The 20,105-nt window shown below is 43.8% G+C and overlaps 2 protein-coding genes across 2 annotated transcripts in view; both read right to left on the reverse strand.

The window, feature by feature from the left end:
* The window catches only part of POLR3E (RNA polymerase III subunit E), a 31,194-nt gene extending 25,775 nt beyond the window's left edge, over positions 1-5,419 (reverse strand). The window contains exon 1 of the mRNA XM_082669526.1: positions 5,294-5,419. The gene's annotated coding sequence lies outside the window, so the exon portion shown is untranslated. The remainder of the gene's footprint in view (positions 1-5,293) is intronic.
* A 9,805-nt stretch (positions 5,420-15,224) lies between these two features.
* Positions 15,225-20,105, reverse strand: part of EEF2K (eukaryotic elongation factor 2 kinase) — a 63,030-nt gene continuing 58,149 nt past the window's right edge. The window contains exon 18 of the mRNA XM_082671494.1: positions 15,225-19,340. Coding sequence (XP_082527620.1) covers positions 19,231-19,340 — 110 coding nt within the window. The 3' untranslated portion in view covers positions 15,225-19,230. The remainder of the gene's footprint in view (positions 19,341-20,105) is intronic.

Genomic DNA, 20,105 nt, shown 5'->3' on the forward strand with positions numbered 1-20,105 from the left:
CATCTGTGTCTCTATTTCTGCCTTGCAAACCAGTTCATCTGTACCATTTTTCTAGATTCCACAGATGTGCATTAATACACAATATTTATTTTTCTCTTTCTGACTTATTTCACTCTGTATGATAGTCTCTAAGTCCATCCACATCTCTATAAATGACCCAATTCCGTTCCTTTTTATGGCTGAGTAATATTCCATTGTATATATGTACCACATCTTCTGTATCCATTCATCTGTTGCTGGACGTTTAGATTGTTTCCACGTCCTGACTATTGTAAATAGTGCTGCAATGCACATTGGGGTACATGTGTCCTTTGAGTTATGGTTTTCTCAGGGTATATGCCCAGTAGTGGGATTGCTGGGTCATATGGTAGTTCTATTTTTAGTTTTTTAACCAACCTCCATACTGTTCTCCACAGTGGCTGTATCAATTTACATTCCCACCAACAGTGCAAGAGGGTTCCCTTTTCTCCACACCCTCTCCAGCATTTATTGTTTGTAGATTTTTTGATGATGCCCATTCCAAAGCAATCTACAGATTCAGTGCAATCCCTATCAAATTACCAATGGCATTTTTCACAGAACTAGAACAAAAAATTTTACAATTTGTATGGAAACACAAAAAGACCCCGAATAGCCAAAGCAATCTTGAGAAAGAAAAACAGAGCTGGAGGAATCAGGCTCCCAGAATTTAAACTATACTACAAAGCTACAGTAATCAAGACAGTATGGTACTGGCACAAAAACAGAAATATAGATCAATGGTACAGGACAGAAAGCCCAGAAATAAACCCACGCACATATGGTCACCTAATTTATGACAAAGGAGGAAAGAACATACAATGGAGAAAAGACAGCTTCTTCAATAAGTGGTGCTGGGAAAACTGGACAGCTACCTGTAAAAGAATGATATTAGAGCACATGGTATATTTTAAATCATCTCTAGGTTAATTATAATACCTAATACAATGTAAATAGTTGCCAGGCGCAGGGCAAATTTAGTTTCTGAGGTTAGCTGAATCCATGAATGTGGAGGGCTGACTGTAATTCAGCTGGGATGACCCTTCATATTCCCAAAGGGAGGGGATGGGCACAGTTAGAAAGGCACCTGGGCACCCTCCAATCTCAGCAGTTCCCAGACCTCTACTTTTAGGTAAGACCAGCTCGATTCTTGTCTTATCTACCTAACATTTGAATGGTTTAATACTTAAAAGAACATAAATATTTTCACCATGGGATTCAATGGCATCTAAGCCCCCTGCCCCGGCCACCAAGCGGAGTCATCTCGCTTATTCCAGATATACATTCCAGGCGCTGAGAATGCTCAGGACAAAACAATGGCATCATCCTCAGTGCTTCTCTTCCTCTCGCCCCACACCAGCAAATCCTGTCAGCTGTGCCTTCTAAGTATGTCGGGAATCTGCCCACCCCCACTGCCACCTCCATCTCCTGCCCGCCTTAGAGCAGCAGCCTCCTAACTGGTCTCCCTGCTTCCACCTTTGCCTCCTACGGTCTTTGCTCACCCCACAGCCCACCCCACAGCCGGCAATCACATCACTCCTCCGCCCTCAAAGTCTTCCCATCTCACTCAGAAATAAAAGACAAAGTCTTTTTCATCCCATGTGAGGCCCTAGACAACTCCCTCCCTGACCCTTCTCCTTTCAGACCTCATCTCCCACAGGTCTCCTTCCCTCCCCCATCCCTCACCTCTGGGCTTTTGTAACTGCTCTACCAGCCCCCATAACCTCATGGCTCCCTCCTTCACCTCTTTCAGGTTTTTGCTCAGATTCTACCTCATAGCTAAGACTTTCCCCATCCACCCAATTCAAAATCACAACACCCCGCCCCGCCAGCTCCTTCCCTGCTCTGGTTTTCTCCGTAGCACGTATCACCATGTGACAGTTTATAGCTCTGTATTTATTATCCATCCTCACCCCCACTGCCAATAAGTGGTAAACTACATGAAGGCAGAGATTTTCATCTATTTCGTCCCTTGCTGGCCCCCAGTGCCTAGCACACAGCAGGCACTCAATACGTACGTGTTGTCTGAATAAGTAAACCACAGGAATGCCATTTAATAGGGAGCTACCATAGGACTCTGAGCAGAGCAAGACAGTAGAGGGAAGCAGGCTACCTCAACAGTTCGGGATTAGAAGACTAGAAGAAAGTCATAAACCCCAAATGCCTGTTACCGCCCGGACAGAGGGCAATGCATGGGAGAGCCTGAGACCCCACCTCACCTGCCAAGGATCATAAACGTATGCAAAGTACCTACCTTCTCTCCAGCTGGCTCTGTGGACAACTGAGAGATTGGGGACTTCTGGGTGAACCAGGGAACCGACGTAGGTACTAAAAGGGTACGGCCTGGGAGGATCCCAAGACAGGCTTTCTCAGCTCTTTCTCTATTGGCCTCTCCCCAGTCAAGGAGGAGCTCAGGAAGGATGGTGCTCCTCCCTCCAGATAGAATATATGATTCGGTTAATGCAGGGATTATCACCTCCCTTCATCCTCCCAGGCAACATCATCCAACTCAGGGGCTTTCAAGTTTTTCAGCCTAAGACCCACAGTAAGAAATCCATTTCATATAAACGACCCGGAATATACATACAATTACCTCACTAAAACAAGGTTTCACATAACCATTCATTGTCCCTACTATATCTGATGCAGTGATGATTTTTATCCTCACTCATTAAAATTAAAAATACTGGTTACAAACCCCCTAAGCTGATTTCACATCCCACTAATAAATCTTGATCTGCAATTTGAAAAGTACTGCTTCAACAAGTCTTTCCTACCTCCAATCCTCCCAGAAACACCCAGAGCTATCCTTGCGGAAAAACAGATCACATCATTCCCCTGCTCAAAACCCTTCAACTGTCACATAGAATAAAATCCAAATTCCTTTCCATGGCCCCAGGGCCCCATACGATCTTGCTGGGCCTACAACAAGCTAAGCCCCAGCCTGTCTCAGGAGCTTTGCACACCACCTATTTTCCCCAGGTCTTTTCAAGGCTGGCTCCTTTGCACTAGTATCACCACCCCCACCCCCTCCAGGAACAGACAGGTTCCCGGACTATCCACCTTAAAGAGCCCCCCACCCATTTCCAGTCACTACCACATCCCCATTTTATTTCCTTCATGGTTCTTATCACAATCTGGAACTACCTAGTCTATTTGCTTATGTGTGTCTGTCTTCTGCACTAGAACGTAAGCTCCATGAAAGCCTCTCAGTGCTTCAACCATAAAATGGAGATGATTATATTTACTTCATCAAGTTGATATGGGGATTATTATCTTTTTAAAAAACTGAACAATGCCTGGCATGGAGTAAACACTCAGTATAGTACAAAGAATGATGGAGTGAATGAGTGCATGAAATCAGGCAGTTACAGACCTTTTACCCAGTGAGCCTAACTCAGCCCCATCCAGAGACGAGTGGCCTCAGGGTTTGGGCCTTGTGGACACTTGAGGATAGAGGTGTGGCCTATCCTCTCAGGCCACAAGACAAGCTTCCCCAGCAGCAGTGACCACCTTGGCCTCAACAGGGTGTCCTGTGGCCACAAGGGTACTCCCTGGTAGTGGCTCCACGCCATTGAGCACAGAAAACATCCCCTGCCAGGGGGCTGCTCAACAAACGGAAAGGGGACAAGAACACCAGGTGAATCTAAGGAAGGGTCCAGAGCAGACGAGGTGCCTGAAAACCACAGCTGGGTGCATCAGTGCTGCACCCAGCAATCCAACCTGTCCGCCAATCAGAAAAGCAGAGGCAACTCCAAATAATCTCCAGTTACTAGAGGGAGGGAGACAAGGTGAGGACAATATACAATGTGAATTAAGAGGAAAGGGCCCCGGGGCAAATAGTCTCAAGGTCTGGATTCTTATTGGCTGTGTGCCCCTGGCACAAGGCATCTCCCTCTTTGGGTCACCCCAGTTTCCACCCCTGTTAAAAGGAGAGATGGCCTAGGGGCAGGAAGAATGAACTCAACTGAGTCGGACCCTCCCTTCTCTAAGGACTTAATACTCAATCTCATTTAATCTGCTCAATAGCCCTTATAGGGCTGTACCATCCCCAATTAAGAAAGTAGGAAACTAAAGTTCAGAGAGTAAGTAACCTACCCAAGGTCACAGGGCTGGAGAATGGCGGATTTAGGACACAAACCTGAGTCTAGCTGATGTCAAAGAGCCTTATTCTCATTCTTAACGACTATGCTGAACACTTTTTTTAAGAGGAGGCAGGATGGCATAGTGGGTAAGAGCCTGGACTCTGGAGCGGAACTGTGCAAGTTCAAATCCCAGGTCCGCTGTTTGCTACCCGTGGTCCACCCGGAGCAGTAGTACTGCTCACTATTTTCATCCCTAAAATGGGGATAACAAAAGTACCGACCTCAGAGGAATGTGGTATAAACAACCTATGGGAAGGTTTGTTACTACGTGGCCCAATGTTTTCTTCCAATATAAAAAGGCAGGAAACACAGCCACGAAACTAACTGCAACCTGGGGCTTCTCCCGTCTTACCCTATTGGGCCCTCACCACAAACCTATGAGGTAGGTAATTCTATTATCCCCACTTCACAGATAAAGAAACTGTGGCGACTGCTAAGATCTCCTCTTTCTGCCCCCAAGCCCAACGATTCTAAAGGTAACACAACAGAACGACCTTTTTTATTTACTGGTTTACGTGCTTACTGACACCTCCTCTGATCAAATGATCAGGGCCCTATCCGCCGCACGTAGCTGGCTCCCAGTTAGCCCTGAATGGTGGCCGGAATAAATGAATGAAGAATTCCGGGCCTAGCCGGACGGAAGCTAATCTGGGGCGAGGAGGGGGCCCGGGCACCCTTCCCCTGCCCATCAGGGCGGGCCGCCAGCCCCGAGCCACACTGTCCAATGGGTTTCGCCTCCCTCGCGGGTGGTCAGGCCCCCTTCTCACGCCCACCAAGCAGCCACTGCCACGAGCCGCCACGCCGGCAGGACATCGGCTGCCTTCGGACAGGTGCTCCCGTAGGAGGCCCGTCTGAGCCGGGCGGGGCAAGGTGGCTGGACCCTGAGTCACCGCCGGCAGCCTCGGCCGCGGCCTCACCGACTGCCGGGCCGAGGCGAGGTCGGAGCCTGCGGCCAGCCCTGGTCTACTGGGCCAGGCTGCCCGTCCTTCCCGCCCGAGTCCCGGGAGGCCGCCGGCCCCTTGGCACCGGGTGGCGCGGGCCTCCGGGCCTACGCGGCAGCCCCGCCCAGGTCCACCTCGAGAGTGCGGCCCGGCTCCAGCCTGGGCGGGCGCTGCCACATCGGCACTCACCTCTCCGACGGGCCCGCGCGCGGGCGGCGGCAACGGCCCAGGTACCCGCGGGCTACACAGGCGGCGGCGGCCCGGCTCTCCTCTCAGGCAGCGGCCATGTTGCTGGTGGAGAAACTCGGCGGACACGTGGGGGGAGCTAGCGGGGAGGGCCCTCGCGCTTCCTTTTACCCACAATGCCCCGCCCAGGCGCGCGCGGGCCCGCCCCCTCCAACGCTCCATTCATGCGGGCAGCCAGCCGCGCCTGGCAGCAGGGGGCGTCGTTGCAGCCGCGGAACAGAGATGAATACAGAACCAGACACGGAGGCAGCAGCAACAAAAAAAAACTCACTTTGGCAGCGGTGGGATTCGAACCCACGCCCCCGAAGAGACTGGAGCCTTAATCCAGCGCCTTAGACCGCTCGGCCACGCTACCCAGCTGTGGTTAGGCTCTTCTAGGAAACTACTTAATACATTTATTTGCAATTGCAGTTCATTTCTGTGGGAGTTTGTTTCATATGTGCTTTACCTTATCCCTATAGAACTATTTTAGAACATGCCAGGTACTAAAAAGAAAAATATTTGCTCAAATATTTAGACCCATACTTCTGAACAGGTCTTAGAATGAAAAGCACTTTAAGAATCTGTATTCTGGGTAGGACGTTTAACTCGGAGACGTCAAGTTAACTCACATGGGAGAAATGATGGATTTCAGCAGTAACCCGCACCAGGGGCTTCAGAAGCCAAACCACGGGAACTGGTGGGGCAGTTTTCTCTAAAAAATTATGTGTTTTAATTTTTAGTTACACAAATACTATGTGAATTGTTGCAAATATGAAAACTTTGCAGATACAATACAAATGTTCTTTTACTTTGGCGTCTATCGTAAGTCCGCAGAGGTAACCATTATACAGCTTAGCATACTGTATATCCTTCTGGATCTTCTACTGTGAATTTATATGGATATATATGGATATATTCATAATAGATATATCCATAGAAAATAGATGTTTTGGTTTTATTGTTATGGGTTTTTACATAAATATAAATATTATCATGCTGTTAGTATTTATCTGCAACTGTTTTTTCACCCGACTATGTTTTTTAAATATCTATTCATGTTGATATATAGATATTTAAAAATACAGAAAAAGTACAAAGAAAAAATAATCATCCATATTCCCACTACCTAATATTGGTGGCATTTCACTTCCAATTCTTTTCCTATGTATATGCTTTTTATTAAAAGTGTGAATACGTTGTCCTTTTAAAAATCTATTAAAAATATTAGGCAATTACAAACAAAAAGAATTAGACTATTACAAATGAAAATATAACCCCTTCCCAAACATCTCCCTTGGCTATAACTATTATGAATTTGATGTGTATCCTTCCAATTCATTCTTATACTTTCATATCTATCTATCTATCTATCTATCCTTGTGTGTGTGTGTGCATACACCCATGAACAATACATAGTATGATCTTCTTTTTTTGCTTTTCATTTACATAAACCTTACTACGTTGTACCAATATCATTCTGCAACTTGCTTTTCTCCTCCAACATTATGTTTTTCATTTATTGTGACACATTTAGATCTAATTTATTCCATACTATGAATATGGACATTTAAGTTGTTTATATTAAGTTGTTATATTCTAGTTTCTGGTTAATATCCAGTTGGCAGACACCTTGATATTTGGGCATTCCATATTCCTCCTCTGCAGTTCCTCCTTAACCCATTTTTTTTCTCCAGCTACCTTTAAAATAAGTATTGATATGCAAAGACTTCATTGTACTGGGAGAGTTTGTTACTTTTAAAGAAATCTTTAAAAAATACAGAAGCAGCCATCTCTCTAGGCCAGGCATTGTTGGGGGATCTATAGTTCTTGAGATCAATAGAAGCACTGATCTACTCACGGTGTTTCAGTACCAAGAGGCACTGTGTTTGTGAGTTATGTGGCGAGTTTTCCGAAAGGAAATATCCCCATGGTGGAAAATAATTGCTGGAATCTCAGCCTAATCCCACTTTTCTAGGAATTGCCTGACCAGCCCAGAGGGTGGGTCCACCCTCTGGGTAGCCACCATCCCCAAACCATGGCCAGTGGGCTCTATAGTAAACATAGGACAGAGGTTGGACCAATCAGATTCTCTTTTGAGAATCTGAACTGAGACATGGTGAGTTCCTGGTTTGTTATTTTCACTGTGTTAAGTGTTGGAGTTAGTCTCTGAGATTGACTGACTGGAACTAGGGAGAACGTGGGATTTGGGGTGGCCATATTCTGTGAGATGGACTGGAGAAGTAGAGAAAAATAATGATAACATGAGAAGAAGAGCAGAAAGTCATAGAGAAATTCTGATGGTTTTGTGGCTCCCAACTCAAGACTCTTCCCGGGGCCCAGTGGAATTCACATTCTTGGAGACATCCCTTTATCATTGTAATAAATTCCTCTTTTCTGCTAAAGATAGGGTTACCTGGTAGCTGTAACAAATGAACTATCCTTGCGTGGTAAGGGCTCAAACAGAGCTAAAGGTATTTCTGCCAGAACATTTGCAGCAATTCAGGTCTGTCCCTACCAGAATGCTTAACAGGGATGCAGGCTGATCCTGGAAGACAGAGCCCAGGGCCCCCTTTTGGGCATTTCTTGCAGACCTGCAGTCCCATTACATAGCTGGCTTATGAAAATCAGATGTGAAACTAATAAGCAGGAGAAGCAGAATGTTGCACCAGAACTCCTGGACTCACTGGTTCCCAGCAGCTTTATGTAAAAGGAGAGAGGGAAGGGCTGAAACCCTGACTGTCCCTTGGCATGTCTGCTCTGTCCCTTGAGGTGGAGTGGGGAAGGACAAGCACCACAGATCAAACACTGCCCCTGTCACCCACCCTCAATCTAGAGGCTGTCAGGTGAAGGGTGTTTGTCTCCAGATCATAACCCCTCAGCTGTGGGCAGTGGGGATGGACCCCCTGGGGGCTCTGTCCTGGAACCCCTCCAATCTTCGCTCCCTTGCCCCTGCAAAAGGAAAATCACCCCAAACCCGGTCTGAGACCAAACTGCACTGCATGAATCTCCTTCTGGAAAGAAATTAACATTCCTGATAAGATGCTTAACGATTTTTCTTATGAAATTTACTAGCATTAAGATTTATACTGGGAAGCTTGTTTTCTACCCATCAACCAGCTGCCTGTTGTTTGTCAGTCAAGAGAGTAGTGAACTTTAATGGAACGTTCCCTCTCTCTCTCTCTCTCTCTCTCCCTCTCTCTCTCTCCCTCTCTCTCCCTCATCTAACAATGATGATTTAATCATTCTCTCGTCCTACCAAAATAGAGGTCAGAAGAATGGTCACCCTTGTTGGGGGTGGGGAGTGGGGCTGAGGGAGCTTTCTAGAGTTCTGCAAATGTTCTAAAATTCAGCAAGCTCTACACTTAAGATTGTACAGTTTACTCTATGTAGGTGATACTGTAATAAAAGGTAATTTTTTAAAAATGTCCCTACCAAGTGTGGATCTGTGAACTAGCCTCCATGAGGAGTTACACTGGCAGGAAGGCTATAATAAAATTTTGGCATAGGCTTGCAAAAAAACCATTTGAAAAGTTTTCCTTAACACTTGCCTCTAATCTTCAGGGCCCTTTTCCTCTTCCTCCCCAAAGGGAATACTCTCTGAGTGGGAATTTGTTGTTTTTGTCTTCCCAGAATCCATCCCCCACTTTTCTGGTTCCAATGCTGATTTTCCTTTGAGGAAACACTCCTCCCTGTCGTTTTTTTTTTTTTTAAATTTTTATTGGAGTATAGCTGGTTGTCAATGTTGTGTTAGCTTCTGCTGTACAGCAAAGTGAATCAGTTATAAATACATATATCCACTCTTTTTTAGATTCTTTTCCTATATAGGTCATTACAGAGTATTGAGTAGAGTTCCCTGTGCTATACAGTACGTTCTTATTAGTGATCTATTTTATGTATAGTAGTGTGTATGTGTCAATCCCAGTCTCCCAGTTTATCCCTCCCCACCCCACCACAACCCCCCTGTGGTCTTCAAGGAACTGTCAATCTAAGTACGGAGTGGGCAGGCACAAGATCCAAATTAGGCCACTCGGAGGCTTTATCCTGGAAATCTGAATCTGGACACCAGATACAAGGATTTTTAGCTCACTGGTGGGGCTGGGAAGGAAACTTCCAGACTCTTATCTTCTGCTAGATCCCCACATTTGCCCTGGGACCGCCCTTTCTGAGGCCTATTTCCCTTTTACCTTCTAGTATATAAACTACCTCCTTCTCAAAAAAATTGCTTCTTCGCTGATGTTGGCTAGCGTTAATTTCTGTTACCTGCAACCAAGGAAACCCCCTGATCACCTAGGCCTCCCCAAAAGGAACCTTGTTTTTGCAGAGACAGTTTAGTTGCTTTTGCAGAGCACACCCCCTCAACAAGGTGACCAGGCCACTTCTGTCAGGAACAAACGCTTAATTAGAAGGAGAACTGGGACCCTGGAGTGAACTAGGACCCTCCCTGGTGGGCCACATGCAGTCATCTTACACCTTGACCACTTAAAAGTCCACAGAAATGGACAGACCTGAGTGAGATCTCCTGTGTTGAGTCAAGTTAAGCTGAAGGCTCCACTACTGCTGTCACCCTTCCTTCGATACCTTTAAGTTTCAGCTGTTCAAACACACTCCTGTGTCCTGTGCTGGAGGATCATGGGAATAATGCAGCAGCAGCCACAGTTGGCATCATTTATGTTGAAACTATGATGGTGTTTGAGCTTCAAACCTCCACCCTTCCTTCTTGATGAATAAAAACATTCTTATCAAATACTTTCGCTATGGGATACCTTTAAGCCTCATTTTTCTCATCTGTAAAATGGTCACAATAATACTGAGGTTTGTTGCAGGGTTAGAAGGTGACTGTGTACGTCCAGCCCAATGTCTGGCATGCCCTATATCATTATTTCTAAGACATTTTTTTCCACATTTTAATATCTCTAAAATTGACCTGCATCTTATGATCGATGGCATACAGTTTATTTTCAGTGGTTTTTTTCTTATTAATACAGAAAATAACGGTGCATCTTAACATCAGTGGTGTCTGAGATTCAACAAAGCATAGTAGCAGATGCTCAATCTATGAATTACCATAATGAATTTTTAACTTAGCAAATTTAATTTAGTATTTTTAGCTTAGTAAACATTTAAAATTCTTACTTTGAGCTCTGCAAGCTGTCAATCTCTAGAGAGGAAACAGAGCCTCCTACCAATTTGCCCCCTGCAAATTTCTCTTGCGGTTTCTTCTCTAGCTGGACATACTGGCAAGGGAATTCTTGAAAATGAGGTTCAGCTTAGCCAAGTTGACGTCTAGAACCACCACAGGCTATCACTGAAAGCCTAGCGAATGCTGGCACTAGCCTATGGAGTCAGGCTTTATGAGATGGAGGTCAAGATAACTGAGAGATTGTACCAATTTTCTAGGAGCCTGGCAGGAAGAGGACCAGACATAAAATGTAACAGGAGGCTGTGTTACTCCAAAAATATCGCAGGATCGGATGATGTGAAAACCTTCACGGAACATTGGACCATGACACCATTCGCATCGGGATGAGCTGCAATGAAGGAAGCATCAAATCTACTAAAGGAAAGACAGTTTGCTTGATTCTATGTAAGACTCAAAGTAGTATAAAACATGGCCCTCTCGTTATGGATCTTACCATCTCACTGAGGAGCTAAGACATACGCAAGTGAAAAATTAAATGCTGAAAAATAAACGTGTATACAAAGTAATAATAAATAAAATTCTTACTTTGATAATATTATCAAAGTTCTTCATGTGTATATCAATTCTACAAGGCTTGTTATCAAAATAAACAGTACGCCTACTCCTTCCACTCCAGGCAACCACTTTCAACTTTTAGCCGATCCTTCTTGTGTTTCTCTCCATATGTCTAAACAACATATTGCTGCTTTTTTTGTTTCCTCCCTCCCTCCCTCCCTCTCTCTCTCTCTCTCTCTTTCAACTTTAGGCCTTTCCTATTGACTTCCTGCTAAGGAAGATAAGAATTTAACCTTAATCATCCCACCTCTGCCATCACAAACACCTCAACCCTCCTAAAAGTGTTGTCTTGTAATTTCATTTGAACAATAATTAGTAAATGCTACTCACTAAGTTTGAGCTTAGCTATGTACTCAACTATGATTATTTTTCCTTTTCTGGAAAGTATTTTTACCTTATTCTTTACTTAATAATTACCTTTAAAAACATGTACCTACTTTCTATGAATTCATCCCTAATTCAACTTCAAACTGTCCATCCTTGCCACACAGACACATGAGGTGTTCTATCGCTTCAACTTTTTGAAGACGTGTCTCCCACAGCATCCTGACAGGGGCCCTAGACTCTAGGTTTATGGTAAGACCACCATGTTGAGATGGCCCTTCACCCTCACCTGGGCACTGACTTTTCCTCACTCTTATGCTGGACCTCACACATTTCTTGTTATTCCCCCAACACTGGCCTTCCTTTGATAGAGCAACTCTTCCAGTGGCTTCCGGAGGAACAGTATTTGAGAGGTTACTTTCTTGAGAATTTACATGTCTGAAATTGTCTTTATTTCACCCTTATGCTTCATTAATAGTTTGGGCATATGATTCTAGGTTAAAGTGTATTTTCCCCAGAATTCAGAAGCCATCAGCTTCCAACTTCCAGTGTTACTGTTGAGTTGTCTGATATTATTCTGATTCTCAGTTATTTGTATGAAACTTGTTCTTTCCCTCTGAAAGCTTCCGGGATCTTTTCCCTGTCCTCAATGTTCTGAAATTTCATGAAGATGAATCTTGGCATAGCTCTAATTTTATCAGTTGTGCTAGATACTTAATGGGCCCTATTGTTCTGCAGACACACATCTTTCAGTCCCAAGAAATGTTCTCAACATTTTTTAAAGACTCTCTTGGGGAACTTCCCGGCGGTCCAGTGGTTAAGACTCTGCACTTCCATTGCAGGGGGCATGGGTTTGATCCCTGCTAGGGGAACTAAGACCCCTGCATGCTGCGCAAAAAAAAAAAAAAGATTCTCTCCCCTCTACTTTCTCTAACTCTGTTTTAAGTTAGGCTCCTAGACTTACAAAACATTTTTTTCTTTTATTTTAATTAAGACTACTACATTTATTTTTTTCCAATAGATACTACTTAGTATTAAGAGCTCTAATTCTTTGGAACTAATTTCCTTTATAATTGGAAAAACTAAAATTGTTCATGAATCAGAAAGAAATATATGTAGGAAGAAAAACAAATGGATACCTCAAACGGCTCATAAAAGGAAAAAGAAACAAACTCAGTCCTAACCAGACTTATGAATTCCTTTTGGTGATCTTAAATACTGATAAGTATGTCAAGGTAGGAGAAAAGAAAGCAAACCTTTCTGGAACCTTCATTGTATTACAATGAAAGCATTTGCTTACTTCTAAATGATTTGCATACTGGTAGGACTGAGTTACACTTCTTTACATTTTAATCTATATGCTAAATATAATTCAGTAAAAATGTTATCTATAGCTACATGCACGCTTACTTTCTAGTAAAAGGCTATATGAAAATTTTGACTTTGAAACTAGGATCGTAGAATTCTGGTTCTAAATTTTAAAAAGCCAAGGAAAGACCATTAAAAACTACACATACATAATCTTAGGCTGTTCTTAGCTAATTTCTCCACAAAGCAAAAATGGTAACAATGATAATGGTTCCATCGTGGAACAGTTGTACAGCCCAGAGTGCGTGCTCCTCTAGCTCCTAGAATTTCCTCTCCTATTCTTTAGCTTTTTTGTTCTTTTGTTCCACTTCCTGGGAGACTTCCTCAACTTCATTTTCCAACCCTTCTATTAAGTTACTCATTTTTGTAAGGGTATATTCGATTTACAAGAGCTCTTTGCTGTGTGATTTTTTTTAAAAAAAATCTTTATAATTGCTTTACAATGGTGTGTTAGTTTCTGCTGTATAACAAAGTGAATCAGCTATACGTATATATATATCCCCATATCCCCTCCCTCTTGTGTCTCCCTCTCACCCTCCCTAAGCCACACCTCTAGGGGGACACAAAGCACCAAGCTGATCTCCCTGTACTATGTGGCTGCTTCCCACTAGCTATTTTACATTTGGTAGTGTATATATGTCCATGCCACTCTCTCACTTTGTCCCAGCATACCCTTCCCCCTCCCCATGTCCTCAAGTCCATTCTCTATGTCTGTGTCTTTATTCTTGTCCTGCCTCTAGGTTCATCAGAACCGTTTTTTTTAGATTCCATATATGTGCATTAGCATACGGTATTTGTTTTCTCTTTCTGACTTACTTCACTCTGTATGACAGACTCTAGCAAGACCTGTATGCAGAAAACTATAAGACACTGATGAAAGAAATTAAAGACGATACAAACAGGTGGAGAGATATACCATGTTCTTGGATTGGAAGAATCAACATTGTGAAAATGACTATACTACCCAAAGCAATCTACAGATTCAATGCAATCCCTATCAAATTACCAATGGCATTTTTCACAGAACTAGAACAAAAAATTTTACAATTTGTATGGAAACACAAAAAGACCCCGAATAGCCAAAGCAATCTTGAGAAAGAAAAATAGAGCTGGATGAATCAGGCTCCCTGACTTCAGACTATACTACAAAGCTACAGTAATCAAGACAGTATGGTACTGGCACAAAAACAGAAATATAAATCAATGGAACAGGATAGAAAGCCCAGAAATGAACCCATGCACATATGGTCACCTTATCTTTGATAAAGGAGTTAAGAATATACACTGGAGAAAAGACAGCCTCTTCAATAAGTGGTGCTGGGAAAACTGTGTGAATTCTTAGAATCGCATCTTGATCCTTTTTTCATGGACACGTTATTTTATCTTAGGATATTGATAGTTTTTTATTACTTGAAGTTTTCTTCTCCAGGCATATTGTTTCCTCCCAGATGCTGTCTGCTCTTGGTTCTATTTGTCTGTTATATGAAATGCCTTCCTTACATATGGATCTTTGGGTGCCTGTTCAAGTTTAAGAACAGGGCTCTAATATGTTATCTGGGAATTTCTGTAGGTGTGGGTGGGACTTGGTGGGTGAGCCTTTTTTTGTGAGGTGCTCTGGCCAGCCTGTTTCATTAGGGGGAAGTACCTTAAGTCTTTTATTTTAGGCTAGTCAGATTCCCAAGAAATTTCTTCAATTGTCTGCCTTCCGCCAGGAGGGACAAAGTCAGCTGCCAGTGTCTGGGAGCACAGGGGGAAAGAAGGCTGGTGGACACTCTACAGCCAATACAGAAACTTCCACCAACCTTCCTTTCAGTAGAGTAGCCTCACTCTCTACTGTGCCTGGTGTCCTAGGCTTCTGCAGGGTGATGGAGGGGCAGCTGGCTGGCTACACAGGGGACCTGAGTGGGTCTAGAAGTCTGATGCTTTGTCTTTCAACTGAACCTACATTTTTAGCCCCATTTCACTCCCCCTTCCAGAGGTTCCTTGTGCCAATTCTTCAGCCTTTGGCAGGGGTGGGGGTGTCTTCAATGATGAAAACTGGCTTCTTAGATTTTCCTACTGCTGACCTAGGATCCAGCCTTCTTGGGTCTGCTAACTCAATCACAGTCTATCTGCTTTCCAGCATCCAAAATTTTGTTACTGTTGATGACTCTTCCTTTTCACCCTCATGGGCTTATGCCATTAAGAAAATCTCTTTCCTGTCATTTTAGTGGAGACTTCGGAGCAAATGCACCTAAATATGTGTTCAATATACCATGTAGTTATGGTATATTGTTCAAATTTCTAAAAATTATTAAAATTTTTAAAGAAATTCTCATACCAGTAACGAAGATTTTCTTAAGTTTTAGATCACAAAGCATCTTTAACATGCATTTTCTTTGAAACTGATAACAACTATGTAATGGTAAAGATTATTGTTTTATAGATGAGAAAAACCAAGAAAAACGAGAGGTACACATCCTTTATTTAAAGCAAACAGAAAACGTATGTGCCAAATCTAGAAGTTTTTTTTATAAGAATTTATTAGAAATGTTAAAAATCAAGAAACCTTGCATAAAAAAATCCAATTTTCAGCAGCTTGAAAAATTGGAAAATGGGGCAACACTGGGCCCACACTCCCCATGGGGACAACCATTTGGAGCTGAATCTGGGCTGCCTCTTTCAAGTAGGGCTGAGCCCTCCAATTCACCCCACCTCCACCCAGCTACTTCACTCATGTGTTACCAGGAGACATTTGTTTTGTTTTGTTTTGCGGTACGCGAGCCTCTCACTGTTGTGGCCTCTCCCATTGCGGAGCACAGGCTCCGGACGCGCAGGCTCAGCGGCCATGGCTCACGGGCCCAGCCGCTCCGCGGCACGTGGGATCTTCCCAGACCGGGGCACGAACCCGTGTCCCCTGCATCGGCAGGCGGACTCTCAACCACTGCGCCACCAGGGAAGCCCACCAGGAGACATTTGAATTTGAGGCCAGAAAGAAAGAAACCACTTTATTTGGAAAGGCAAAATGGAACTCAATATATATGCAAAAATAAATCTATAATGCAAGCCACTTCTCTGGGTCCACCCAGTGTCCACCTTGTCTAGGTTAAAGGGGTACCTCAGAGATGAGAAAAGTGAGTAACAGGCACAAATGCAGAGAATATGCATATTTTGTCTCCTTTCCCCCACACAAGCTGCAGATACTCGTGTAAACATTTTTGATTTGTAAAACATGTCTAGTACTGCAGACAAATGTGCTGGGACGAAAGGAAATGAAGTCACTAAAACAGCAACAACAGTAATTTACCTGGCTTGGTTCATCAAGGTCGCATTTGATGATAAATTCCCACAGGGCCTCAGGTGAGGAGGAGGGGATAAGGATATCCAGGTGCACAGGGGTTATGGATTTTTTCCTACTTACATCCATAAAGGCTGCTCTTTTTCTTTTTAAACCTACAGCAAAACTGAAAGAGACATTACACTGCAGTTTAACTTTAAATTTTATTCCCAGGATCCTCTAAATAAAAGCAGCTCTCAAATCCTAGCTCCAGCTTAGCCTCTAACCAGCAGGGTACTTGGAAAGAGTCTACCTTTCAGAATCGTGGATTCTCTATCTGTGATTGAAGATGCAAATTACATCCCCGACTCTGCTAATCTCCTGGACCTTCCCCTGTTTCTTGCACCTGAAAAGAGTCTCTGATGGCTCCCCAGTTGGGCTGGAATATCCTGGGGTTTTTTTGCTTTTTTTTTTTTTTTGGCATGCCTAGCATTTGTGGAAAAAGAAGATGCCCTAACCAGCTTCAGAAGGCACAGAACTAGCTTTTTAAAGTGGAGTAAGTTCTGCTGGCTCAGAAGGATCTCAGTATTTTGCAGCTCATTTTGCTCTCAATGGTCCTTAAAGAAGCATTTGCCTAGCTATCCCAGCCTCCTGCAGAAGGGGACTGCCCTGACATTAAGGCCATGTGAGTGGGTGGAATTACAGGGGTGACCGGTCAAGCCAATCCAGACAAGGAATCATTAACCGGTTGGAGGAACCAGAGCCACAAAGAGTGAGTGCTGTGACTAGGGCTGGTTCTCCATTGTTCATGAATTTACTGAGTGCCTACTCTGTGCTAAGGCACTGTTTTTAAGCACTGGAGACCAAAATAAAAATTGAGATGACTCTTGCCCTCAGGGTTTAATATAGTAGCTCTTAAGTCAGGATTAGAGCAGGGGTTGGCAAACTATAGCCCAGGCAGGCTGTTTTGTCAATAAAGTTTTATTGGAACGCCAGCCATGCTCATTCGTTTAGGTATCGGCCACCGATGTTTCTGCACTACAACAGCTGGGCTAAGTAGTTGCAGCAGAGACCATATGGCCCGCAAAGCCTAAAATATTTACTACTTGCCCTTTACAAAAAAGTTGCCGATACCTGCGTTAGAGGAAAGCACTGACATATAACTAAGAAATGAGACAGGTAGTCAGGGAACATAAATGATTTGCATAATAAAATCTCAAAGAGCAAGGAGGCTGGTTGAACTAACAAAAGCATGAATTTTATGAAGCTTGACACCTTTGAAGAGATAAGTCAAAATAAAGTTGCTTCTAAAATGCAAATTAACTATATGCACTGGTTTAAAACACACAAACAACTTAAGGCAAGCCAACCACTTGATCTGTGCAAACGGAAAAAGGGATCAGTTCCAACTTCTAAAGGAAACTGGTTGTGATGAGTCCAAATACAAAAACAGGGATACTGTCATTTACAGGTGCTCTACAGGATTTTTCAAGGGTAATTTTGACTCTGCTTGATTTTTCCTTTAGGGCACACTCTGAACTTTGGAACCTAATGCATGCACAGGGTCATGACTTCACAGTACTTAACACTAACATGCTAAAGCACCTGTCTTAATGAACAGGTAAGAATGGTTTGTATGGAAATTCCCTGGAGGCCCAGTGGTTAGGACCCTGAGCTTCCACTGCAGGAGGAACCGGATTCAATCCCTGGTCGGGGAACTAAGTTCCCACAAGCCGAGTGGTGCGGCCAAAAAAAAAAAAAAAAAAAAAGAATGGTTTGTATGTTACGCTCTGTTTTTTTTATGTTTTCATTTTTAAACAAAGGAAGAGAGGCTGCTTTAGTAGCACTTGGGGTTGATCAAAGCAGTCTGTTTTCTTTGCTATTTGAAACACCAACTGGAATCAAACTGGTGTTAAATCTGAATTCCTTCTAAAGAGAACGCTCATTAAATACAGAGAGCCATAGCCTGGCCCTGGGGAAACCACTGGAATTAATGAGTGTTTATAGTTCTTGCCCTTTCATTCTCCAACAGCTTAGACAAATCTCAAGGGACCGCTGCTGAAAGCATCCTGCTGCAAAAAAGAAGAAAATCACCAAAAGCTTCAAGCAGAAAATGCCAAGGACAGGGGTTGGGGAGCGGATTCTTCATAAGAACACCAGGTGCTAAGAAAATACGGAGGAATACGGTACAAAGGGTACTTCAGTATATTGTGGATGCTGCCGCTGAAATGCAGGGCACATGTCCGCCTGGAGGACAGGCTCCAACTTTCCAAGCCACTGTCCTTACACGTAAAAGCTCTGAGGTGCACCCGAAAAGGCGCACAGTAGCTGATGCAGGAGTTAGAGGTAGTAAAAGTGTGCATATAAAAACCAAACCTGTTTTGTAAAGCCCACTGTAGACAGCATGCTTCAGAATAGAATTTGGCTGTATTCCAGAAAATAAGCTTATTTTCAGGAAGGACATTAAACTAAAAGATTAGAAAACATGGGAATTCCCTGGCGGGCCAGTGGTTAGGACACGGCACTTTCACTGCTGAGGGCTGGGGTTCAATTCCTGATTGGGGAACTAAGATTCCCCCCCCCCCAAAATAAAACAGTGTGCGGGTCTTCTCCCATGGTAGAAGGGGGCCTGGGTGATGTACAGTCTCACATCCACCAAAAAACGCCAGCACACTTCCAAATGCTCTAAGAAGGCTTTGCACTAAGTCACGACACTACATGCCCCATGGAAAGTTAACGTGCAGCTCTACTGTACCCCATTGCATCCTTACTCAGGAAACACAGGCTCTGTGGTCCTGAGATTTCAGCCCAGCCTGAAAAGGCTGATGAGCAAAGCCTTAGTATTTTCCATCCAGGAGAGAAAAGATACATTTTCTTACATCTCATGACAAAAACCAACAATAACAACAACAAAACACAGAAGAAGAACCTCAGAGAGATATGTTGGTTCATTAGGCTGCTTTTTCAATCCCCCTCCCCCAAAATGCTGCCCTAGGGGACAGCTGCAGTGTCTCCACTGGTAGCAAAGACATTTTCAAGAGTCAACAATAAAATACAAAAGTTGATTTACAACACACTAAAAATATTTGCCTCCTCCGGCCCCAAAACAACCCTAAATAAGTAAAGAAGTCTTTTTCTTTCCCCCACTCCTAGCCCTTTAGCTTGCGACTGGCTGGCAGTGATTTTTCCAGCAAGCTATTCCTCCATCTGTGCCCAGGCCTCCTCGGCTTTCTCGTAGTACTGGTTGGCCAGCCGGCCCTTCATGGCTTCCATTGCTGCCTCGGCTGCCTTGGTGTACAAGTCGCCTGAAAGAAAGTGAAGGGGTGAAGCACCTGTTATTTTTGCCACCCAGTGTCCCCGACCCCCTCTCTAGAAGATCGCCCTGAGGTTACCCTTTCTTGCCTCTCCCTCCACATAACCTGGTTGGGGCTCTGGGTGGGCATGTGATTCAAGCCTGGCCAATCAAAGCACTTTCTCATTCCCCACCAGGCCACAGGGAGTGGTCCACATTTAGGCACAGCCAATCAGAGTGAGCCATCTCAATAAGCACAGTGATTGGTTTAGGGATGGGTAGGTGATTCCAACTGAGCCAATGAGAATCAGGCTGAGGGCTTTTACAGGGCAAATTGGGAACATATGAAAGTAGAAAAGATAAAGTATAAGAAATAAAAATTATGAACAACCTCACGTCAGTTCTGGACAGGTTTTGCCACCAAATGAATTTGTGCAAAACATATAAAAACACTTGGTTTTCAGAGCTTTTTGGATTTAGAAGTTTCAAATAAAGGATTGTAGAGTTGCAGTATTATTTGCTTGATTTTGTTACACCACCTTAAAAAATAACTTTTAAACTTAGCCTCATCCTATACCTGTGAAATCAGGAGCTCAGTATGTCTATCATGTTATTTAAAAAAATACATATAGGGACTTCCCTGGTGGTGCAGTGGTTAAGAATCCACCTGCCAATGCAGGGGACACGGGTTCAATCCCTGGTCTGGGGAGATCCCACATGCCGCGGAGCAACTAAGCCCATGCACAACTACCGAGCCTGCACTCTAGAGTCCGCGAGC

Source organism: Grampus griseus (assembly GCF_964374135.1).
Source record: "Grampus griseus genome assembly, chromosome: 14".
Classification (NCBI taxonomy): Eukaryota; Metazoa; Chordata; class Mammalia; order Artiodactyla; family Delphinidae; genus Grampus; species Grampus griseus.